The 26,342-nt window shown below is 40.9% G+C and overlaps 1 protein-coding gene across 1 annotated transcript in view; it reads right to left on the bottom strand.

The window, feature by feature from the left end:
• The window catches only part of DNAH5 (dynein axonemal heavy chain 5), a 187,602-nt gene that overhangs the window by 1,758 nt on the left and 159,502 nt on the right, over nucleotides 1–26,342 (bottom strand). Inside the window, exons 71-78 of the mRNA XM_037529755.2 lie at nucleotides 14,990–15,235; nucleotides 12,777–12,996; nucleotides 11,520–11,725; nucleotides 10,761–10,964; nucleotides 8,661–8,876; nucleotides 6,706–6,918; nucleotides 5,135–5,287; nucleotides 4,521–4,752 (exon numbers count right to left, since the gene is read on the bottom strand). Of these exons, the coding sequence (XP_037385652.1) occupies nucleotides 4,521–4,752; nucleotides 5,135–5,287; nucleotides 6,706–6,918; nucleotides 8,661–8,876; nucleotides 10,761–10,964; nucleotides 11,520–11,725; nucleotides 12,777–12,996; nucleotides 14,990–15,235 (1,690 nt within the window). The remainder of the gene's footprint in view (nucleotides 1–4,520; nucleotides 4,753–5,134; nucleotides 5,288–6,705; nucleotides 6,919–8,660; nucleotides 8,877–10,760; nucleotides 10,965–11,519; nucleotides 11,726–12,776; nucleotides 12,997–14,989; nucleotides 15,236–26,342) is intronic.

The following is a 26,342-nucleotide window of genomic DNA, read 5'->3' as shown; positions in this document are numbered from 1 at the left end:
TGGTGTTAGAGTAACACACACTCAATAGAAAATGTACTTCATGTTCCGCGTGGTGGTCTGTCCCTGGGCTGGCGATGGGTAGCAGGTGCCCGGGTGGTGCTGGACAGCCCAGTGAGCTGCAGCAGCCAGTGTGGCCAGTGTGGCTGGATGCTGGGTGTGGCATTTCTCCCCATCCCTGCAGGCTAATGTCTCTGAGCACGGTTGAGGCAGGCCGGGCAATGTGGTGCATTAAACATATTTTCAGCTAATGATATTTTCAACCACTATCGGGCTTAGCAAGATGCATTCTCATGACCTCCGTGTCCACCCTTCATAGGTGCTCTGCAAGGCTTTCCTCCCTAACCAAAGCCTCCCTTTCTCTCCAGCCTTGGAAACCCCATGGTGAGGGGCAGAGCCAATTCTCATGAGACTGCACACTTACAGAATGGGGTAGGGGGAGAGGCCTCTTTTTAAGAAAAAGAGTGAAAAATTACAATATTAAGCTACGGGAGGATCCTCTGCCCCAAGCAGCCATGGCATCTGAGTCTTACATTTGAGAGTCAAATGGCAATTGTAATAGGTACACCTTGGGAAGTATTTGACTACTTGGGATTTTAATCCCCAAAGAAAAACAGAATTCAAAAAAATAACATTCTTTTCAATAAACAGGTTTAAAAAAAATATCTGAAATATGGGTCTAATTTTATTTTTAATTGCTTCAGAACTGGAGGTGCCTGCGCCACGTTCTCAGCATGCAGAGAATTTCTACGGCAGGATCAGAAGCCACTGAAAACATAATTTCACAGAGAAAGTTCTGACAGACACAAAGCCACCACAAGAACAGATGATTCAAATCCATTACCCCTGGCTAGACAAATACCTCTGAGGACAAAAATAAACATACTAGGTAGGTGGAACAAATCAGCTCAAGGCATTAAAAGCCTTAGAGCTTCAAAAGGAAGGGTGGAAAGAACAGGTTGCATAAACTGGTGAGCTGTACACCTCAGGAGGCTTCAGATTTTAATAAAACACCTGGAGGGAATTTCATTCTCTAACGCTATAACTTCCTTCTCTGGTCTACATTTTCCATACAATTGTTAGTATATCATTACATCATCTATTCCTTATATTCCAAATAACCAAGTTATGTGGAGATTCCTTCTATATAACTTTAAGTCAGCATAGATGGTGCCCCGGGGGTGACACCAAGCCAATTAAGTCAAAAGGAAAAAGACAAATACCAGGTGGTGTGGCTTATACTGGAACATGGAGAAACCAATGGGTCAGATACAGCCAAGGTAAGGACGAAACCAGAAAGCTGACTTTAGAACTGAGGCTGCCGGAGGGGAGGGATTGGGGATGAGCAAGAGCAAGGTGGGGTGAGAGCACAATGGGCTGTGGGTGTCTTGGTGGTGGGTGTGCTGTGGTAATAACACCTGATGGCGAGACCCCAAACTTCTAATACACAATGATACAAATTCAGGCTGCCTCAATAAAAATATTTTAATAAGATAATTTAATTTTTAAATCATTTATTTTACCTTCTTTTGCTCATAACATTTCAATTATTGATAATGAACTCATACATAAAATATTTCTTTTAATCTTTCAATAAGTGAGTTATGCACATTGAATACTAGTCGTAATAATAAAAATCGTTGTTGTGTGCTAACTATATGCTAGGTATTGGCAACATCCTATGCGAGGGATACAATGATTAAATCCATTTTACAGATAAGAAAAGTGAACATTAGGGCCTCCCCGGTGGCGCAAGGAGTTAAGCACCGCACCATGAAGCAATTCGCAGCCTCTGCAGCACGAGTTCGATCCCCAGCTGGCGAGGAAGCAACCCACATGGAGCAGCAGACCTCTCCTACCTTGCCCGCTGCTCCCCTCAGCAGTGTACTTCAGTCAGTCTGCCTGTTCTGTTCCCTGCTCTGTCTCTGGTGAATCCTCTCACCCCCCACACCTCTGGCCTGTACCCCAGCTCTTGTATGCATAAATAAATAAATTATTTTTTTTAAAGACGAAAGAAAAAGAAAAGTGAATATTAGGGAGTGAGTTACAGGTCCAATGTTACAAAGTTGTAGGTGGTATGAATCAAGCTTACTGGAATGGATGCACAGTCCCTGCTCAAATCGCGGCAGTACTTGAGACACACCAAGGCTGTGTGCCTCTGCCTTTGCAGGAAGATGTAAAAATGAACCACAAATAACTAGACACCTGACTTCAACTGTAGCATCTTTGAGACATCTCCAAAGCCACAAGACTAATTATCAGGGTGACAAACCAGAAGAACACCACAACTATACAGACCAGGGGTCTTTCACTTGAGTGTGAGCTCTTCCAGCCCCTCCTCCGGCCTCCCCTGCCAAGCCTTGTGCCCCCACAGTTCCGGCCTCATAATGCACAGGGAATGACCACGCTTAGTCCACATCTTGGAGTGAGGAGGCCTAGGGAGTGAGAGCAGTTTCACTGTGCCTTCTGACTAGCTGCAATCCACTCAGTTCAGGCTTCAAAATGCAAAGGAGCTGTCCTCTTTTTTATTTAGCCTTGATTGTCAGGTTTTGTCACCTAGGACACTCCCTTAAGTAGAACACTAGCCGTAGAAGACCATGATGATTCTGATACCAGCTTCGGTAGCTGGGAATCACAGGCCAATTACATAATGTCTCTAAACTTCACTTGCCCCATCTGCAACACAGGCGTGCTGCACCTTACAGAGTTGTAAAAATAATAGGAGTGGATGCTTGGTATAGCATAATGCCCAGTATGTAGTAGATGCCAGAGACGTGCTCTCTCTCCCAGTATCTACACCCACATACCAATCTTTACACTGAAACGATTCCCCAGACTCCCGTTCTCTGGGGCTTTGACAGAGTCCTAGGTCTCTGCCTCCCTGTCTCACCACTATTTCAACCCCAGTACTGCATCCGCACACGATGTGAGCCGGTGCCTCATAGAGCGTTCTTAGGTGCAGTTTTCCTGGCAGGAAATACTCTCTTTAGCTGCAGGAAGCCTGGGGTCCTGCTCATCCTACCTAATGTAACTTCCCTTGTCCCTCCAAATATTCTGATCCCCATTTTCCCAGCCTCTCAGCTACAACACTGAAATTCATATAGAAGTTCCACTCTCTCTACGCAGAAAATCTATTAAGAACCATCTGCCTCTTTTCAGCTTTGGGCGGATGGGATCTCAGGCAGTGAATTTAATACTATTGGGCCATTTTTCCAAAATCTCCAAACTAGGAACAGGAACAAATATATGGAGGGTATATCACTCCATTTTATTAAATAAGGCATTACTTGTTAAATTTATAACTATAAATGTATTAATTGTATTAATATATTAATTAATAAACATCTAGACTTCTTTTTGAAAACAAACTAATCCTGTACCTATAATTCAATAATTACTTAGACTAAAATTTGCCCTTTGTATTAAGATAAAAATAATTAATTAGAGGTTTAATTTTAAAATGCTGCCCTTTGCAAATGTCCGCTGGTTATTAATGATGTGATACCTCTTTATCTCAATCAGAGTTCAATTCAGTTATCAAAATTAAAAAAGAAGCAGATTTACAACATGAAAAACGCGATAGAATAATAGTTTTCTATCACTAAAAATTACTTCAGCAGCAGAGCTACTTGACAAAATAACTTTCTACCAACTTGTATTGAAACAATAAAAAAAAAATCAGTAACTAAAATTTTTGTTCTTTTTTTTAAATACTTTGAAATCAGTCACTTTTTTCCATGCTCATTTTATTTCCTCCGTTCTCACTGCTAATGAACATCACCACTGACTAGTGCTCAGCAGGGAGCATATAATTCTACAAAAATCTGTTCTTCAATAATAAAGAATTGCCTGTGTTCTAAAATTATTACTTTATTACTATCACGCTGTGCTGGTCAATGTCATATCACCATGGATTTTTACAGTGTAGGCACAAGAAATAAAAAAGTAACACCTAAGTCAATGGGAAAAGATTTTTCTTTTGCTTTCTAAGGAAAACATTTTTACAGCACATTGCCTAGATGTGATGACAGAATGAAGCAAAATTTGCAAGTTATTATTTTTGACAAAAAAAAGAGTTTACTACCTTTTCTGTAAAATAAAACCCGACCCCAGAATTGACAGCACCCTAGCACCCTGACAACCCTTACTCATGAAACCCCAGACAGCACCTTGCCTAAGCTCAGGCTGCCAGCAAGGCCTTCCTCAACTATCTCACTCCCTGGGATACTGTGTGTGTGTGTATGTGTGTTTGTGTGTGTGTGCATGCATGTGTGCACATGCATGCATGCAATCTGCTTCACAGATAGGTAAGAATTACCTAGCACCATTGCCTCTGCGATAGCACTTAAGAAGATTCCTTGCAGTCAAAATAAGTATTCATCAAACAAGGGTGTGAATGTGGAGCAAGTAGATGAAATAGTAACATCCTTATTGATGATGACAAAAATTAATGAGATCCTGTGTTAACATTGGGTCAACCAATTCAATCAGACCAGCCTTCCCTGAAACCACGAGAAACTTACTGTTGTTTTCTGCATAAATCCTGATGACGGGCATCAACTCAAACAGCACTTTTGGTTTGGACTCGATGAGTTTCATGTTCCTCTTGTCCCAGCCGGCACCTTCGAGATACAAGCCATACACGTAGACGCCCTCCGTGGGAGGGGCGGAGATGTCATCCTTCATCCATTTGGTGACCTCATTGCAAAGCACCATGTTGTCCAGAGCCCAGCCTTTGTTGGCTCGAGTTATTTCCTACTCAGGACAACAGCAAGGGCAGAGGAAGAAGAGGGAAATTAAAGGTTTGTCTCAATACAGGAGCACAAAAGACATGAAAACATGGCCCCAAATTAGCCTAATTTAAGGACGTGAGTATTTAAAGAATTTGGATGATTCTCTCCTAGATTATACTCAATTACCTAATTTAACCACGTGCACTTTAAAAAGAAACAAAATCAAATGAAAAACATATACCTTGAAATTCAATCTAGCTACCTGAAAACAAGTTTCTGGATTTATGTTCGAGAAAATGTATCTGCTAGTACCACAGATAATCATTCCCTGTCTTCTTAAGTTCTTTAAAAGTAGAATGAAGGAAAACCACAACAACCCAACAGGTGCAAATCAGAGCTGTTACCTGTCGCATTGCAGTTAAAAATCCTTGGGGGTTGAAGAAACCCGTCATCCAAAAGCAGTGGGGTCGACCATTGAAAACCCAAGCCGTAAATTGACAGTTTCTTTCGATAAGTTCAGTAAACCAGAAACCCAGTGTACTTGAAACCCACGATGCCTGGAAGCCAGCACAAAAACAATTAATCCAGGATTAATTCTGCTCTGTAACCGGCCACATTCACAGAAAAAAAAAAAAAAGGATGAAATATCTATTTCACTTTTACAATTCAGAAGTCCTTAAAACATGAATTTCCTTTGGGTTCTGACATTTAAGTTTTCAAATAGGCTTCCTCCTCAATGATATTTAGATAGGAGAGAATCAGCTAATCTCCCAAGCATGCCAGATCAATTCAGAGCTTAGTACTTAATTCAAGATGCCTCATGTCAACAGAATCACCCTCCACAGATGAATTTATTCATTAACGATTCTACGATAAAACAATTAAAACAATTAATTGAATCAACATTAATAGGTCTCAACTATTTTTCCTTAGGTTACATTTTCAGTGGCTACAATATACAACGTGATTTCTATTTACATAAATGTGCCCAGGGCTCATCAGCACTTAATATATTCCAGGGATGATCCACTGTGCAAGCCTTCCTCCGTTCATCATTTTTAATGAGGCAAAAATTATTTTCTGAAGTCACTGTCCCTAAGAATGTACTTTTATTTCCTCTGATGAAGAAACAGAAATGGAAACACAGGTTCTTTTACCACCAACAAATTAATTGTATTCATTACCTTAACACTGCGCCTGAATTCTCACGTGGGGCCTCTATCTGTTATTCCTATCAGCACAGATGGATCGTTAATGGTATCACCGGCTGGACTGGTAGGTATCAGCAAATCACAGTTTACAGCTACTTATGTAACTGCAGTATTTTATGTGTAAATAAAGGTAGTGATCCTCCTGATATACTACTTGAGCTTCAAGTAATTTAAAAATTAATTTGTCTATTTTTCAAAAGACACTGAAATTCCAAAAACTGACAATAGGCTGGGTTTGGGGGGGGGGGGAACCTGTAGATATATCAAGGTGTGAACCTATTCCCGTAAATTATACACAAATTATACACAGTATCAAAAACCAACAATAACTTGGTAAAAAAAAATACATTTTAAAAATCAATACAGGAAGATCATAATTTAAAATTAGGTAACTGATTCTATCCTTTTTTTATAGTGTTCACCAGAAGTGATATGTTTATATTACATATGTTTTGAGATCACAAGAGCTTGGATTTAAATTCTGACTCTAGGACTTCTTCAGTGTTTGATTTAAGCTCTGCCAGCCTCAAGTTTGGCATCTGTAAATCGAGGGCAATAAAATGAAAGATTTAAATGAAGCAACGCACGTTAATTGCCCAGAAGAGCACTTGATATATGGGAGCTGGTAAATAATTTCTTTCCCGACTTAGAGTCTAAAAGTGCAGGGCTAGAAAGCGATTGATCCCCTTAGATGCTTCCCACTTGCCAAGTACACCTATTCACAACAAGAAAGTGTTTAAGAGAAGTAATCAACTGAAACGTACTTTTTTCCAGCGGGCGGGAATCCTGGCATCAAACATGCAATTCAGCGCATCGCGCAGGTTCTCACTCATGATGATGGTGCCATCGATGGCGAGTTTCAGCTCGGTCAGGGTGGCCCGGACCAGGCTGAGCACACGCTGCATCCTGTCTATCTCCTGCCTGAGGAAGATGTTCATGGGCTGGAAGGGCCCCATCTTCTGCAGCCTCTCCTTTACCTGCAGTAGGGATATTCGGCACAACTTAAACAACTATTCCCCTTAAAGAGCAAATACGTGGAAAGAGAACTTGCAAAAGTATTGATATTTGCATATAATAACAATGGCAGCCTGTTGAGTTTAAAATCCATGAGGAATAGAATTGATGGCATTAACCGTGCATAACGGTGGGATGGAATATGTGGAGTTCAAGTGCTTAATGTACTTGCTTTGTCTGAGAAGGGATAAAAATACTAATTTGCAGAAAAGGCTAATAAAATTTTAAAATAAAAAAAATTGTCAGCTACCAATGTTTATGGAATGGGTTCCCTAAAACTTTTGGAAAGGCATGAACTTGCACAATTTAATGAATAATACGCTTTTTGTTTTCTCACTGCCAGTAAACAAGGAGGAAACAGATACCTTTAATTCACAGAAGAATATAAAATACACAATCACCACCATACAGTCATGCAATCTTCCAAATTGCAACCTCATTTATTGGGAACTATTCTCTTTCTGCCAACCTAAACACATTAAAGCACACACAAACACACATATCTATTCATAAACCATCCTGCTGGTGGCCTCAAGAAACGAGATGGGATTTTAAAAGCTTTCTGTCTTTTCCATCAAAGCACCCATCCATCCACCTGCCCACCCACCCATTCATTTCTATCTCACACGTTTTTTCTGAGAGTCTTCTATGCATCAGCTATTGTATTAGGCTGAACTGCCTAAGGAAACACTGACAAATTCAGCACAAGGAGAAAACACTATTCTAAAAGTCATTGCCCACCATGTTTATTTACACAGCTATTATTATAGCATAGGTATTTTTATTGCTTCGTAAACAATTCACTACTGTTAGACATGAATGACCTCTGTCTATGCGAGACACCTTTTTCTGATAGGTGCTTAAGAAAGGTGCTTATGAAAGCTGATGGCAGAGCTGATTTTCTCCAAACAATGATCAGGAAATGACTCCTTTGGAGACAGGTGCTTGAGCTTCATCTGTAGTACTACCAGCCAAAATGGCCTTCTTAGTGACAAGTAATAGGATACTCAAGGAACAAGCCAAGGCAGGTGTCCTTTTGAAATCCAAGCAGAGCGGAGGTCCTGTGACAAATGTGTCACATGATTAGTCTCTGTCATCTCCAAAGACCATGCCAATGTGAAGTCACATAGTTTTGCTTTTAGTGAAAATTTTATAATGTCCTCAAAGTATATCCTTTCACAATATTTAATAAAATATCTTAAAATTAACTTTCATATCATGAATTTTGTTTCTCTACTTACTAATATGTTAATATGACAAATCAATTCTCAAAACCCATCAGATGAAGTTGCAAATGTACATACCTTTAACTGAAGGAACTCTAAATATTAAGGTGTGCATTAAATTATGCAACACCTTGTGTAATAATCCAGTGCTTTACTCTTTGAATACATTACTTTCCTTTGAACAATGAGTATGAAGTATCTGAAGGGAAAGTTCTAGAAACGCAAAATTCATCCCTCAGAACACACATGTAATTATGGAAATTAACATGCTTGGCAGTTTTTTTTTTTTATTTATATCCTTAAAGGACTGTATTAGTTGATACAAAAACCTCTCTTCCTGGTTTTCCTGGTAGTGAATATTTTAGAGTTGTGTTTTTTGCTTGTTTTTTCCAGAAAAAAAAATTTACCCTTATTTCTTTCTCATCCTCCAACCAAAATATCATACACTTTGACATTTGGTCAGGCTGTCATCCACTCACCTCAAATGGGCTATAGTCTGGGGGAAGCTTTTCCAGCATGTCATCAGCCAGCCGGGCCACCACAGTCTCTCGGGTTTCATCCCCTCCCCCAGAGCTGTCCTTGGGTTGGATGCCCAGGATGGTGTCCAGCACGTCCTTGGCCAGCTTGCTCTGGTAGGTGATGTCGGCATTGGGGTGCAGCCCGAACACTTCAGGGCTGTCATAGGTGGGCAAGCCCTGAACAACAAGTACCCCAGGTTAGCACAGACTGTGGACCTAAGTACCAATTAAATGATACCATCTTAGGAAATAAAAATATTGCTACTAGCATTTACCATGCATGTCTTATTTGCCAGGCTACAATCTCAACCTTGCTCCAGAAAAGAATCTAATATTACCTTGGGGAAAAAATAACATCGAGAAACAATGTAATGCTGAGAAACAAAGTATAGGCTCTAGGTTCTACAGGGTCTGCACCTGAGCAAACTTAACCAAAGAGACACTGTCACATGTAATATGGGTTGACAGGGGAGCGATGGGTCAGTATTTTGTTTTCTGAAGGTATAAGCTAATTTTAAAGTCATTTAAATAAATACTGTATAACTTATGGCTACTATGCTTTTAGGAAGCCAAAAATTGGCAGTCTTAGCAGTTATAACCCTTATTAGGCTGCAGGAGGGGAACTCTACTCTCCCAGGGGGAAAAAGAGTAGGAAAAGAGAAATATTGAGAGAGGAAGAATCAGAGATGAAGAACATACAGCAAAAAAATAGAGAAAAAGAGACTAAAGCAGACTAGGAAGGCAAAAATTCCCTCAGAGACTTGAAAAAAAAGAAAATTTACCTACAATTTGACAAACACTTCTGTGTGAATTATATCTTTATCTTTATTATTGTCTTATTCATATTCTCCCTCCCTTTGATTCCTTTATTTTATTCCTTTTTACATACAAAATGTCTTCTTATGAGCGACTTCAAATTAGCTGTGAGATGAGCATGTATAAGCAAGTAGATGTATAGGCAAAAGTAAATTTATACCTTCATGGGCATTTCTCATACAGGGCTAATGATTTAAAGACACATATAGTACAGTCAAGACAAATATATTTGTTGATTTGGATTAATACAAGTGCAGAGGTGGTTATGTATGATAAACTCATTACATTTATATGACACAACACCTCTAAATATACTGATATATTTAGCCCTTGGAGACTGCTGTGCTTTAGTTTGTTTGCTCTGGTATAAATCTTAGATAGAAGCAAAAAGGATTACTAAATAATGACCTAATGAATTCAAGGTTTAGAGACAGAAAATGTAGTTACTTTGAAGCACAAATTAGACTTTTCCTCAAATTTCCTGTCAAAAATCTATCTTGCCCCTTCTTATAACAATGATTCTCTGCCGGGGTGGTTTTCCCCTCCCCCACTCCTTCCAGGAGTGGCTATTTATCTGGAGTCACAACTGAGTAGAGGCTGCTCCTGTCATCCAGTATGTGGAGGTTGGGGGCACCGCTCTGAAGAATTCCACTCTGGGAGGAATACCCCCACACAGACAGACAGACAGACAGACAGACACACACACACACACACACCCCAAACTGTCCCTCCCTGAATGTCAATGGTACTGAGGTGGAGAAAGGAAGCTCTGATATAACAGGGTTCCTGAAGATGCTCACACACTGTCCATTGGCCAGAGTTAAGGAATAGATGTCACAGGAAAAAGCAAGTAGACTGAAAAATAGAAGAGACAGTGTCTGAAGGCTGCCTTTGTCCTAATGACACAGGAAGTTCAAATCTCAGGGGCAGGGAGCTCCAGGGGATTTATGTAAGTTCCCAGTTCTACATCTGTTCTATCGTCTCCCCCAGAGAATAGTCTTTATAGAGGCATTAGAAGAAAAGGAGGATGGAGATTCAGACTAAACAATACATGCAGAACAATTAGAAACATTTCAATTATTAGGTAAGTGAACGTAAAGAAATCATGTATGGTGGAAGTTTCACCATTCAAATGATGGCATCATCAAAATTTATTTTAAAAAAATACATGCAGTGTAAATAAATATCGCAAAGATCAAATGGCCAGATATTTGCTTTATGTGTTCAATTCTGAAGTTGACAAACCTGGATATATTGAAGATAGTTGTCCACTGTGCTGCATTTTGGAATATTATATCCTTGGTAAAAGCTGAAGTCTGGTCCAAACATATTTTCACTGAACCAAACCTTAGCAAATGTGTTCAACAATCTCTTATCATAGTCATCGGTGACTCTTCCTCCATATTGAATCTCCCCTATCATGTAGCGGACGGTGGTCCAAGAGACTCCCTGGTAAAATTTATAGAATAATTGTGTAAAACTGACCGGTCTCATCCTTCTTTTTCCTACCAGAAAAGATCCATGTGTTTGTTGACAGCCATGTCATTCATTCAATGATGCATTTATTCTTCATCAGTGACAAGTGCAGAAGGAAAATTAAATAGGCAACCATGAGGGGTCACTCATGTCCCTGATTTGAACTAGACTCTTGATACAGTCAAGTGCTTTTAACTTCAACAGAAAAAGAATGTTTATTCATTGAGTGTATTGGGACAGTTCTTTACAAAGCACACTTCTCGAGTAATCTAGATATCCATTTTTCTTTGTTAGTATGAGTGGGAACTCATTCTCCTTCCATCTCAGAGGCCCTTTTTGGTTGCCTTATATGTCATATCAACTTGCCTTTCAGAAATAAAATCATAATCATTTTTTTTTAACCTGAAGTCAAAGGCAAGTTGACCAAGTCACTATGATTTAATGTCTTTGTGAGCACCGAAATTCATCTTACAGGATTTACCCCAACCAGGGTGGCCATATTAGCTCCAGGGTCCAAGCTCACAATACCTTTTTGAGATCCATGTCATCCAAGTGGTTTTGGATGAACTGCACAGTGGCATTAAAGTCCGCTTGATTAAATTCATAGGGAATGTTCCATCCCAGGGGCCCAAACTTCCTCCTCTCCTGGACTGTGGAATGCAGGAAAGCCACTGCGTACAGCATGGGCTTCCACTGGGGCACCATGCTCACATCCAGCAGGTCCTGACTCACACCTGTCAAATCAGTTGGGTGAAAAATGTCTCACGTCTCAACGATCTTTAATTTCAGCTACTTTTGTAAGTTATTATTTTTGTAAATGTCTTACATTACACTTCCCTTATCTTGAATTATTTTTATTACATTCATTTGGCAATTACAATTTAACTTTGGGTATTCATGTGTATTTCCCTCTGAAATATCTGGAGAGATGGGGGTAGGGATAGGCTTCCTACCATGAGTCAATTTCCTGCCAAATTAACAAGACAATGTGGAGATAAAAACAAGAATAATGGCAGGAAGATAAATACTACCCTACCGCTATGACTACAACTATTAGTAAAATAGTAACAGCATTATTAATTGGGGCTTGTACTTAGGTTGCAATGGGCTTCTAAACACACTAAAAACAATTGAATATTAATTACTAGAGGACATATAGAAGTCCATTGCACTTTGAGTATATTCCCCAAATAGTGATGATGATTATATGTGCATATATTTTATATTATATAAATAAATAAATTATGCTTTTATTTGGTAAGTATTTTTGCTTCCCTCATCCTTCCACATCTATTTTAGCCCCACATTACTGTATAGACAGAAAGGAATTTGAGCCTTATTCACAACTCCACAAAAAAAAACTCCTAGATTTTTTTCAGATGGTTTCATTAAATAAAGGCAGACCATCATTTTTATTCAGACTGTCCTCTTGGAAAAGGCTACTTTCACACTTTAGGTGTGGACCACGAGGACCGACATGACAAAATTACCAATTTGAGGTGTTATCGTGAAAGGCAGGTGGCTAGCCAGAGAATAGTAGAGGCCAAAGCAGAAGAATATTGGGAACAGAGGAGACTTAGGAGGTGAGAACTCTGGGTTCTGCTGCCCTAACACTGCCCCCCCACCCATATTCCACAGGACAAAGGGGACTATCCTCACCCCATCATGCGAAACAAAAGCTCTATCTGCTACAACTACCTTCCGGCTCATTGTTTTTATAATTTCTTTAAGAAAACAATTCAAGTACAAAACCTCCCCTTCACTTGGAAGTGTTCCTGGACTCACCACCATATGTTCTTTTCAGTCCTGCCCGAAGGCCCTGGGGAGGTTCATTGGCAAACTTGATGGCCATCTGCAGAAGCGTGATAGGAAACTGCCTGTGCCCCTCGGTGGTCATCCACAGGCGGAAGGCGCCATGCACGACCTCAGTGTCCGTGATGATGTCCATCAGCTCGTCCATGAAGTCCAGCCCCAGGTGGCAGTTCTGGAGAAGCGCCCATCCTCCCTGTGTCAGAGGGATATACAAATCAGGCTCTTAGACATTGAGCAGTTAAAATTTAACAGAGATGCACACGAACCACTTTGGACTATTCTAGTCAAGTTTAAGGATACCATATTTAAGGGAGGTGAGCTATAGCTTTTTCTTCTTCCACACATTTGTCCCACTGCTTGGCAGCGTGCCAACTGAGTCACCCTCTAAGGTAGAATTTGAAATTAGCTGAAATGAAATGCAAGAGGTAACAGAACTTTGGAGGAAAGATGCCTCGTTGAAGACATTCACTTAATGCAGCCCCTTCCCCACATTCTATGAACGTGACCATGAAAAGATATTTTTTTTAGCATGAACTGAGGATAGACAGTGAGGATGAAGGTGATAGCAATAATATTTCAAACAGACTCAAGGACAGAATCTTAAACTGACAGTAGAGGAAAGCTGAGATGTACCTGATTTTATCATGTGACCCCCAAAACACTCAAGAAGAGTGGACAAGAGGTCGTCCTCTGAAGGGGGAAAGAAGACGGGCTAAGCAAAACGACTGAAAATCTGAGCACTCCCAACGCGCCTGCTTCCACTAAGGAAAGCTGGAAGGATGGGAACTGGTTTCCAAAGAAGATCCAATAGAAGATGTGGCCTGGAGAACTTTGCACAAGGGGCATAGAACCTAGAAGACAGGGAAAGAAAGTGTCCCTCTGACTGTTGAGACCTACCACTGCCCTTCTCCGGTGGAGTTCCTAAACCTGTCACCAGCACAAATGCTCCCTTGAATAAGGTCCAACCTTCTCTGTGGGCACTAACCACTCTTAAGAATGAAAGCCTTAGAAAATAAGAATTATCATTTGCATAAATTTTTCCATAAGTATAAAAAGAATCCTTGGATAAAGCAACACAGACAAAACTTCCAGTCAAGCGATATATCAATCTACAGACTATCTAGTCTACAGAATATTTTTTGCTAAAATCATCCCGATATCTAGATCATAATTTTGTGTTTTTTTCTTGACTCTGTAACTTTGAATCATTTAGCTTTGTCTAGTGCAGCCTGAGTTATTTATATTTCTTTCCAAGAAACAAACCAAGCACCAGATTTAACAGATTTAACATCTTATTGGAATGACATAAAACTGATCATTTTGGAATTTCACACGTCCCTTTGTATTTTCTTCTGAAGGAGACAGCAATGCTGGCTAAATAACCCATGTAGGTTTTGCTCTTTGAAGAATTCGTTGACATGCCCACACTTCAAAACAAAGCAGAACTTACACATAAAACATGATCATAAACAGGAAGGCTTTGTTCTCTTCTCCAACATGAAGGTGAGTCCTGATCTGAGATTCTAATGCTTCAGTCCTCACCATGGAATCCCTTAGCCAGCGCTGTTTTGTGTTAGCGCCACGATCTGTATCAAATATTTTATTTTTTTCTGCCAAGAGATCACCCGTGTTGTTATTCCTGGGGAGTTACTGCTTTCTCCTACATTGCCTCACAGCTTCCAACAGACCATCTTTATGAAACGTTTAAGAAACTATTATCCCTGACAAGTTATAAGCATGCCAATGATTAAGTAAGATTTATTTTATTTCAACTACTAATCTGAAAAAACATGGATAATCTGAAGGTTAAAAGGCTCCATTTAAATTTGAACTTACCTGTCTGAAATCATAATGATTAGTTACACTATTATTTGTTTCAAATTCAGATCAAACAGCATCCTGTGACTGTCAATGTTTTAGCCTAAGTACAGTTGTGTCTATATCACGCAAACTGGTTGCAAAATAGGATGTTCTGTGGGGTCAATCTCCCCTAAGTCCGCACTTAGCAGGAAAATTTTATGTGTTTTTTCCATGAAAATTTTCTAGATACCAAACTTTACCCTTTCTGGTAAACAGCATGCAGTGTGTACAACTAAGCTCTTCATGACTCATAAGTGATTTTCTACATGGCCCTTCTGTAACCTGGACTACGGACAAAGGAACACAGAGTAGACGTCTGGCCTCACGTTTGCCATGGTCTGCTGCAGGAGCTTGCGCGCGTGGACCTCCTGGCCCTGGCCCATGGACACGTAGCGGGTTTCTATTTTCAGTCTCTTCCCCAAGGCGATGATGGCGTCCGTGGGGTCTGAGCCCATTGACAGGAGACAGATGAGCGGAGTCCGAGGGTCAGATTCCTCCCAGGTCTTCTCCAGATCCAGGATAACGCCCTCTGCATAGGTTTCCCCCATGGAGTCCATGATGTACTTGCGGGCCTGCCAAAAACATACATAGTCACCAAAACTAATTCCGGTGCCTTCATGTAGAACGCGCAGTGTGGTGTCCAAAATTCACGTCCACAGGTGGTTGCAGGACATCCAGTGTCCCTGCCAGGGAAACAGAACGGGATTTTCCTCTTTGTTTGCTTGACTATATGTAGGTCTGTCTGTTTGAATCCCTGTCCTACGGGCAGGGAGGCTGGCTGGCCTGCCAAATACACAATCATAGTTAAAATACCAGAACCTGAGGTGGCTGATTCATTGACTGTACAGAGAATTTTACATGTCAGGAAAATTTCCTTAGGAGGCCTTAAGGGAAATGCATTCAAATAATCAAGTAAACAGCACAATGCCTGGGATTTAATTATCAAATAGATAATCACCAAATGACTATTAACTGAATGAAATTTATATACTTATTGAATGAATGAATGAATGAATGAGATTTTTTAAAGATTTAATTCATACACTTTCACCTAATCCTATCACCACTCTTCCCATCAGTAACTCATCCCTTTTATTGTTAATTTTGTTTTGACTGAAATCCATGCTCACTATACCACAGACATTGTCAACTGTATTATCAAACACATAAAAATATTCTAGCGACAACATAGTCCTTTCATAAATAATATAAAGGAATTACTATTTATCAATATTTCTCAATAAATATTACAGTATATATGACCCTTTGTCTATATGCTCCCCCTTGTAAATAATTAGATTCCCTCACAGAGAATTTTTCTCCTATTCTGACATCTTCACCTGCCTTCACGGGAATAAAATCCAAACTCTGCTACCTGGTGGAACTCTCCAGTAGGATCATTCTCACATACAAGCAGAACATATCTATGGTGTGGCAAGACATGATGACCTGTAACCGTGCCGAGGACTGGGAAGGTGGACCTCAGTGAGGCGGCCTTGATGGGACTCTACCTAGGGGCCAGGTCAGCGAACTTCCCACTCCTGTGCCCAGAGAAAAACAAAACAGCTTTGGTGACACATGCTTTTTAAATCAGAGGGGCTGGGGGGCGGAGCAACATGGCGGCGAGGAGACGCTGCGAGTAAGATCTCCCATTAAAAAAAGTGAATAGGGAGGAAAAGCGGCAGGTCCCAGTGAGAACTGGGACACGGAAGATAAACAGGTGACGCCAGCGAACTGCCCGAAGAAGAAAGTGGCCATAAAAGAGGACTAGAAGGGAGGGAAGCGCAGAACCCTGCTCCCCTCCCCCGCCCACAGAGGCGGCACTCTCCGACCCGCAGAGAGGAGGAAACAACAAACCAAAACAACCAACAAGAACAAACGACGCAGCAAGCGGGACTGTGAGCGGAAAGGAACTATTGCAGCCACCACACCCCGTGAACGGGAGCTGAGGCGAACCCTGCAGGATCCGCCGCGGCGGTGAGCGAACGGCTCCGGGCGCCATTAGAGAAGAACAAAGACCCCGGGAGACGCGCACACAGCCCGGGCTGCCGGTAAGCCTGCGCGGGAAACGCGGCGCGCCTGGCGCGCTTGAAAAGCAAGTGCAGACCGGGATCGCGGCTGCCCAGGTCCCCGCGCCTGCGACCTAGGCTTGCGGGGAGACGACCTAGGCTTGCGGGGAGACGCACGGAGGTCCTCAATGAGGTGAAGGTCCCTCCCTGAGTAAGCAGGAACCAGGCGCCCAGGCACGGGAGCCGGGTGCAAAAGGCGCCATTCCCGCGCCACTGAACTGGGCTACAGCCCGCGTCCTGGACCTGAGGGCTTTGAACTGAGACCCGGGGCACGAAAATTCGGGGCGTGGGTTCTCCACGACGGTGGGGCACAAGGCAGACACAGCACCCCAAAGCTGTTGAGGTGTACCCTACCATTCCCGCTCTGTTCTCTGTCCCACGGGGTGGGGGGAGGCGAAAAACAGCCCCCCAAGGACAATAGGAGAGATCTCTGGCGCCACCTAGCGACCAGGAAAAAAAAAGTCACTAACACCCTATAAAACAGGACATTTCTTAAGACTGCTTGAAAAGGGCAGAAGGTTTCTGGAGGACCCAGTGGCCAGCCGGGAAGTTATTCCACGCCAGGCCCCTTCCGACCAGCAGTCTGAGCCCACAGAGGGAGCAGGCACCCACGTCCGGGGCAGACCGGGTGCGCAGAAGAGTGTGCCTGAAACCGGAGGCGCAGGGACTGCATCCCGCTTCGCCATTTGAGAACAGGGACATTTCTTCAGTAAAAACTGCCTAAAACCAGCAGAAAGCTCCCCCAGAAGACAGAGATGGCTCCTGGAAGAGCCAGAGGGGAGCGGAGAAGTTCACCCAAGATGTCAGTCAGTCCGAGCAACACAGTGTCCCAACGCATACGACAAATTAGAAAACAGAAAGTAGGGAGTAGAAGAACCACACGCAACCTAAAAACTCCTCAGGAAAGAAGCACACCACAAAAAGAAAACCACTCCCCAGATTGCAACGACAGCAAACTTGGAAGAACTTCTGAGCCTTCCAGAAAGAGAATTTAAAATTGCCATGATTAAAAAAGTAATAGATCAGAAGAAGGAAATTGAGTCCCTAAAGAGGGAAGTAAGAGAAATGCAGGAGATCAAAGAATTAATGGAGGAACTAAAGAACTCTGGGAAAAGCAATGAAAGCAGAATAGATGAAATGGAAGAACGAATAAGTAATCTTGAAGACACAGAAATAAAAAGAACCAAAACAGAAAAGGAAAGAGAAGTACGAAGGAAAAAGAATGAAGAAAGACTTCGGGAACTATCTGACTCCATGAGGAAAGGAAATATAAGAGTTATAGGAATTCCAGAAGGAGAGGAGAGAGATGTAGGAACAGAGAAAATATTCATGGATATAATTGAAGAGAACTTCCCAAATGAGAAGAAGGAGCTGAAAATTGATATACAAGAAGCAAGAAGAACACCAAACTTCCACGACGAAAGGAAAAAACACAGCAAGACACATAATAGTAAAGCTCCCAAGAATCCAGGACAAGGAAAAAATAATGAAGCTGACAAGAGGGAAGAAACAGATAACATTCAAAGGAAAACCAATCAGGCTGACATCAGACTTCTCTGAGAAAACACTACGGGCAAGGGAGAGTGGAGGGACATAGTCAACAGACTCCAAGAAAACAGATGCCAAACCAAGAATACTCTATCCCGCAAAGCTCTCTTTCCTCCATGAAGAAAGAATATGGACCTTCCCAGACAAAGAGAAACTCCGGAATTTCATTGCGACTAAACCCCCACTCCAAAAAATACTACAAGGAATCCTAAAGCCAGAACCTCAGAGGGACGAATAACAACGAAAGAAGACCAAAAAAAAAAAAGTTATTAAAAGAATAAATAAATAAAATCAAAGGAAAAGACAAAATAATGGCAAAATACAGATGCTAACATATCAATATTAACTCTAAATGTAAATGGACTAAACTCTTCAATAAAAAGACACCGAGTTGCAGCCTGGATTAAGAAACAAAAGCCAACCTTTTGCTGTCTCCAGGAAAACACATTTAGCTACAAAAGATAAAAATAGGCTCAAAGTCAAAGGATGGAAAACAATCCTACAAGCAAATGGGCCAAAAAAGAAAGCAGGAACAGCTATACTTTATTCGATAAAACAGACTTCAAACTCCAAAAAATAAAAAGAGACCCCAATGGTCACTACATTATGATTAAGGGGACAATACTTCAAGAAGAAATAACACTCATTAACATATACTCACCAAACGAAAGAGCACCAAAATATATCAGACAACTGTTGTCCTCTCTGAAAACAGACATCAGAGAAAACACATATGTAGTGGGAGACTTCAACACACCACTATCAACAATGGATAGATCAACAAGACAAAAAATAAGTAAAGAAACTAAAGCTCTAAATAAGGACTTAGAGCATTTGGCTTAACAGACATCTATAGAACACTAAACCCAAAAAAAACGGAGTACACATTTTTCTCAAGCGCACACGGATCATTCTCCAGGATCGATCACATACTGGGGGCACAAGACAAACATCAACAGATACACCAAGATTGAAATCATACCAACCATCTTTTCTGACCACGAAGGCATCAAACTAGAAATAAATCATAAAAAGAAGGCAAGGAACTATCCTACCTCATGGAGATTAAAAGCCACACTACTGGAAGACCACTGGACTAACGAGGAGATCAAAGAAGAAATTAAAAAATTCTTTGAATTGAATGACAAGGAGGACACCAATCTCCTAAATGTATGGGATGCAGCAAAAGCAGTAATAATAAGGAAATATATAGCAATAGAAGCTCACAATCAAAAACAAGAAAGAACTCAAAGAAACACCTAATCTCGAAGCTCAAAGATCTAGAAAAAGAACACAAAAAAACCCCAGAACCAGTAGAAGAAAAGAAATAATAAAAACCAAAGCAGAAATAAATGAAATTGAAACTAAAAAAACAATCCAAAAGATCAATGAAACCAAGAGCTGGTTCTTTGAAAAAATAAAATAAATAGACAAACCCCTAGCCAGGCTCACAAATGAAAAAAGGGAGAAAGCACAAATACACAGAATCATAAATGAAAGAGGAGAAATCACAACGGACACAGCAGAAATCAAAAGAATAATCAGTAACTACTATGAACAGTTATATGGAAACAAGTTCAACAATCTAGAGGAGATGGACAATTCCTACAACTCTACATCACCCCAAAGCTAGATAAAGAAGAAATAGAACACCTAAACAGACCAATTACAAGCAGCGAAATTGAAATGGTAATTAAAAACCTCCCCAAAAACAAAAGCCCAGGACCTGATGGATTTACAAATGAATTCTTACCAAACATTCAGAGACGAATTCGTGCCTATCCTTCACAAACTCTTCCAAAAAATTGAGAAGGAAGGGACAATACCAAACACGTTCTATGAAGCCAATATTACACTAATACCAAAACCGAATAAGGACAACACAAAAAAGGAAAACTATAGGCCAATCTCCCTAATGAACACTGATGCAAAAATCCTCAATAAAATTTTAGCTATCAGAATCCAACAATGTATCCATAAGATAATTCACCACGACCAAGTGGGATTCATTCCAGGGGCACAAGGATGGTTTAACATCCGAAAATCAATCAACGTTATCCAACACATCAACAAAAAGAAATATAAAAACCATATGATAATATCAATAGATGCTGAGAAAGCTTTCGACAAAGTGCAACACCCATTCATGATAAAAGCCCTTGAAATTCTTGGATACAAGGAACATACCTCAACATCATAAAGGCCATCTATGACAAGCCAACAGCCAGTATCATTCTCAATGGTGAAAAGCTGAAAGCAATTCCATTAAGATCTGGAACAAGACAAGGATGTCCACTCTCACCACTGCTTTTCAATATAATACTGGAAGTCCTAGCCAGAGCAATAAGACAAGAGAAAGACATCCAAGGAATCCAAATAGGAAAAGAAGAAGTCAAACTATCACTATTTGCAGATGATATGATAATATACATAGAGAACCCCAAAATCTCCACAGAAAAACTAATTCAACTCATCAATCAATTCAGTAAAGTGGCAGGATACAAAATCAACACGCAAAAGTCAGTAGCCTTCCTATACACAAACAATAAATCTGAAGAAGAAGAAATCAAAAAAAACCACCCCTTTTATTATCGAAACAAAAAAAATCAAATATTTGGGAATAAATCTAACAAAAGAGGTAAAGGACCTATACAAAGAAAACTATAAAACACTGTTAAAAGAAAGAGAAGAAGACACAAAGAAATGGAAAGACATCCCCTGCTCATGGATTGGAAGAATAAACATTATTAAAATGGCCATCCTACCAAAAGCAATATACAGATTCAATGCTATTCCAAATCAAAATCTCAATGGCATTCTTCAAGAAATAGAACAATTATTGATGAAATTCATATGGAATCACCAAAAACCCCGAATAGCCAAAGCTCTACTGAAAAAAAAAGAAGGAAATGGAGGCATCACACTCCCAGACTTCAAACTATACTACAAAGCCATAATCATCAAAACTGCATGGTATTGGAACAAGAACAGACATACAGACCAATGGAATCGAATAGAAAATCCAGAAATAAACCCACAGATTTATGGTCAACTAATCTTTGACAAGGAGCAAAGACTATGCATTGGAGCAAAGAAAGTTTGTTCAATAAATGGTGCTGGGAAACTGGGTCGCTACATGCAAAAGAATGAAGCTTGACCACTACCTCACACCATACACAAAAATCAACTCAAAATGGATTAAAGAACTAGACATAAGACCTGAAACCATAAAATACATAGAAGGAAATATAGGCGAAAACACTACGGGATTTGCACATCAAAGACATCTTTACAGACACATCACCCAAAGCAGTGATAGTGAAGAGAAAGATAAACAGCTGGGACTACATCAAATTAAAGAGCTTCTGCACAGCAAAAGAGACAATAACAAAAACAAAGAGAAACCCCACCAACTGGGAGAACATTTTTGCACCCAACACTAATGATAAAGGACTGATCACAAAAATCTGCAAAGAGCTGATGAGACTCAGCAACAACAAAGAAAATAATCCAGTCAAAAAATGGGCAGAAGAGCTAAAAAGAAACTTCTCTGAAGAGGAAATGAAAATGGCCAACAGACATATGAAAAAATGTTCAACATCACTTGTAATCAGGGAAATGCAAATCAAAACTACCATGAGATACCATCTCACACCAGTGAGAATGGCACATATTAAAAAAACTAGCAACAACAAATGTTGGCGAGGATGTGGAGAAAAAGGAACTCTTGTGCACTGTTGGTGGGAGTGCAAACTGGTCCAACCACTATGGAGAGCTGTGTGGAGATTTCTGGACCTACTAAACATAGAGCTTCCATATGATCCAGCAATTCCACTCCTAGGTATTTACCCAAAGGACACAGAAACATCAATTCCAAAGAGCACCTGCACTCCTATGTTTATAGCAGCACTGTTTACAATAGCTAAGCTTTGGAAACAACCCAAATGCCCAAAAATAGATGACTGGATCAAGAAGATGTGGTACATATATACCATGGAATATTACTCAGCATTCAAAAAAGATAAACACATGCAATTTGCAGCAACATGGATGGCACTGGAAGGGATCATGCTCAGCGAAATAAGCCAAAAAGAAAAAGAAAAATACCGGATTGTCTCACTCATAGCAGGAATCTAGAAAACTTAAATAAGGGACCAGGAAAATGAATATAAGAAAGTGAAAATCAAAATCAACAAAAAAACTATGAACCAGAGACACTTTTTGGGGGGTGGGGGGCGGGAGGGGAAGGATTGGGGTCAGAATGGGGCGTTTGCAATTGTATGGGGAATATAAAATAAAATTTAATATTTAAAAAAAAAAATAAATAAATATAGCAGGACAAAAAAAAATAAATAAATAAATAAATAAATCAGAGGGGCTGCATGCAGACCTGGACAAAGGAGGACAGAGATGGCTACACCATTGCCTTTGACTTAAAATACCCAAAGACGGATTCAGTCAGTAATACAGACTCTTCCTCCATTTTGAATATCTAGCTTTGCTCTGCTTATCCCCAAAGTGACTGCTCTAGCCAGGTCTCTGAGTCAACAAATTGGGGTCATGTCTCCCACTCGTGTTGCCATCTTGCAGGTGAGTGCGGGAGGGGAGTGGCTACAAAAAGGGAATATTCCAACTTAACTATCTTCTCTCGAATCTTATAAGAGGGGAAATGGATGCTGAGTGTTTCTAGACTGTGAAATGCCAGAGGGTTTCCACTTCCCCCTCTGGTTTGGGGATATTCCCCAAACTTTATCATTCCCATTACAGAGTAAAGTTTCTTTAAAGCAACCTGCCCCAGAAGAACATGCACAAAGAAACAAAAACAGATGAGCATCCCCACTGCCTAAATTCATAGCAGATGATTCAGAAAGGTCTGGAACATTTGTTATGGGATCCTTCTTCTCAAGTCATTGTCCCTCCCTATAATGTCAAGGTCACCAGATCATGGCAGATTAAGAACAAGCATGCCCTTTGGTAGCATACACAGGTTTACCTGCCATTGCAATTACTTGTAGAAGTTTTGGGGGGAAAGGCTCTCCACCTGGCTTCCCAAAGTTCCAAGAAGTGGTAGTGGAAGCCCTCATTGGCAGGTCTGGCTGGTGGCACTGAAATAACCACCAGTGCCTGGTCCACTCACACACAGAGATGGGTGTCCAGGAATCCTTCTTCTCCTTTATTAGATTCAGTCCTTGGGAGAATATCTGAAGAGGCTAAGTTCAGTCCAGTTGAATTTGGAGCACAGGAAGCCATATTTTCATATCTCAGTATTTTCTTTAGGTTGGCCAGACCCTGTGTCAAATTCCCAAGCCAGAGTATAAATGTGTACACATCTTTCTATGGCCTCTAGCAGGTATTTTAAAAGCTTGTCTGACATGCTCTTTGACTTCTCCAAAAGTTTACTCTACGTACATGTTGGTCACACACAGAGGCAGTGTGCTGTGTGATCAAGGACTTCCAAGGCATTTCACAGGTGCTGTTGGCTCTCAGTACAAGGCCCCTGCCATCACTGCAGGATGTGCCTGGCAGTGTAGCTTCTCTTAGTACCTGCCACTCTAAGACAGTGAGGAGCTCACAATGGTTGATGCAGCCACAGAGCTCAGCACTGACATGGCACAGGTATTTCCATCTAAGCCGTGAGCTAACTGGCTTTGTGACATACATCAGGGTCCACGTGACAAATGTTGGAGGTTTTTCTGGACATGCAATCACTATTGCCACAACTCTACTTTTGCCTTTGTAACACAGAAGCAGAATAGACAATCCACAGGCAAAAGAGTATGTCCATGCTCCCATAAAATGGACACTGACATCTGAATGCCATCTAATTTTCACATATCACAAAATATCATGATTTTTGTGATTTTTTTTTCAGGCATTTAAAAATATGAAAATGATTCTTAGCTCACCAACTGGACCTAAAGAGGCAATGGTCCAAATTTTATGTACCAGCCCTGGAAACAGACTATAAGAAAGGCTATTTTGCTTATAATAGAGAGGATGACTGAAGGTTCTTTCTGGGCATATAACTGCTGTTCCTGGAAAAGAAATGCCCTCAAAGAGGGTCACAACCATTGGCTCTAATTGGCTCCACATCAAAAGTGTATTGTTCCCATAAGATGGTGGCAGAGTGACTCCACTGGACTCGCCTCCACTAGACATGCTTAACAAAGCTCATGCAAAGCCAAAGTGCGCCTCAGAGAAAACTTAGCAGCATACACAATAAGATCATCAGCACCACTGAAAGGGGCAGGAAACAGAGAAGTAAGTGAACTGATTAGAGTGATAGGGGCAGTACAACCAGCAAGAGGAAGCAGTGGCTTTGGTGCAGAGCCCCCTACAGCTACTACCTTGGGCACACACCAACACTGCATTTCCTAAGACCCAGCACTACACTGGGGTGCACAAGCAGGCACCCAGGATGAAGGGTGCATTGTGAGAGATCTGCCGAAGTGGGGGCACAGAGCAAGGATTACTGGCTTGAATCTGAGGCTCATAAGACAAAACTGTTATAGCACCTGATGTCCCAATAGAAAAGGCTACTACTGAAGCCAGCTGAGATGTTCACTATCCACAGCACCTCCCACCACTTTACAACACTCTACAAGATCTAACTCCTCAGTGTACCTGAGGTGACCCTTTGATGCCTATTGCCTCTGTCCATTTTTATACCTAATATTCCCTGTGACAAGTCCTCCAGTGAAGCCAACAGTGAAGAATCTATCCTAATTAAAACCAATACAAAATCAAAAATGAGGAGCAAGATGAACACAGTACAAAACCCAGAAAAATCCCCAAAAGGAACCCCAACTCAGTGGGGTAGCAGAGCATGACAGGAGGGGAATTCAGGACAACAGTCCTGGTAACGTTAATGGTGACAATAGGGGATCTAAAACAACAACAAAATAAAGATACGAGGCAGCTACATTCAGAAGTTATGGAGTTAAGAAACTCTACAGCTGATTTTAAAAATATAATTCAGGGCCTTAATAGCAGACAAATTGAGGCAACAGAGAGAATTATGAATGTGAAAATACAATACTGGAGAACACAAGCATAGAACAAGGTAGAGAAAAATTAATGAAAACAGTGTAAGAGCTCTCTCGAACAACTTAAAGTGAAATAATATCCACATCATGGAATCCCAGAAGGAGAAGAAAAAGAGAAAAGCATAGAAAATCTATTTAAAGAAATAATGACTGAAAACCATCTCAATGTGAGAAATGAACCAAAGTTGTGATCCAACAGGCCCAAAGAATTCCAAACAAAATAATCCTGGACAGACGCATAATAATAAAGCTATTGTGAACCAATGATAAGAACAAAATATTAAAAATGTCAAGAGGAAATAAAGGTAACCTGTAAGGGAACACCAGGTGGCATATCAGCATGGTGTTCAACACAAACATTACCAGCATGAAGGGACCTGAAAAAGATAAAAGCATTTAAAGAAAATGACTTCCGACTTCCCAGAATCCTCTACCCAATCAAGATAGAAGGAAGAGTAAGGAACTTCACTGAAAAGCAAAAGCTGAAAGAATTTATCAACACCAAGTTGCATATGAAAGAAACCCTAAAGCAACGGAGCAATGACTGTCAAAGCAAAAGACACCAACCTTACCTAACTTGGAGGAGAAGGGGAAAAAAGTCACAATGGGGCCCACGAGAACCAGGGAGAGACCAGACCACGCCACAGGCCACACAAACAGGCCATCACATAATTGCTTCCAAAGCAATTAAATCCCTTGGTATCAACCTGATGGAGTTTTAGATGTCGTGGAGAAAGTCACGGATGTCAGAAATCTAGCGATGTCAGAAGCCAAGATGAAAATGACAAAGTTACAGAAACACGTGGGAGACATAAATGTCAGCCCTGAACCAAATAAAGTGTTATATGAACAAAATAAGATAAAAAAAGGGCCTCCCCGGTGGCGCAGCGGTTGAGCGCTGGGTTGTGAAGCTGCCCGCGGCCTCTGCAGTGCTCATTCGATCCCCGGCTGCTCCCCGGCCACCAGAGGAGGGTCCCACATGGTGCGCAGACCTCTCCTGCCGCCCGCTGCTCCCC

Source organism: Talpa occidentalis, unplaced genomic scaffold (genome assembly GCF_014898055.3).
Source record: "Talpa occidentalis isolate TD23 unplaced genomic scaffold, MPIMG_talOcc4v2.1 talOcc4.6, whole genome shotgun sequence".
Classification (NCBI taxonomy): domain Eukaryota; kingdom Metazoa; phylum Chordata; class Mammalia; order Eulipotyphla; family Talpidae; genus Talpa; species Talpa occidentalis.
Note: the sequence above shows the minus strand (reverse complement) of the source record. Positions and strands in the feature narration are given on the sequence as shown.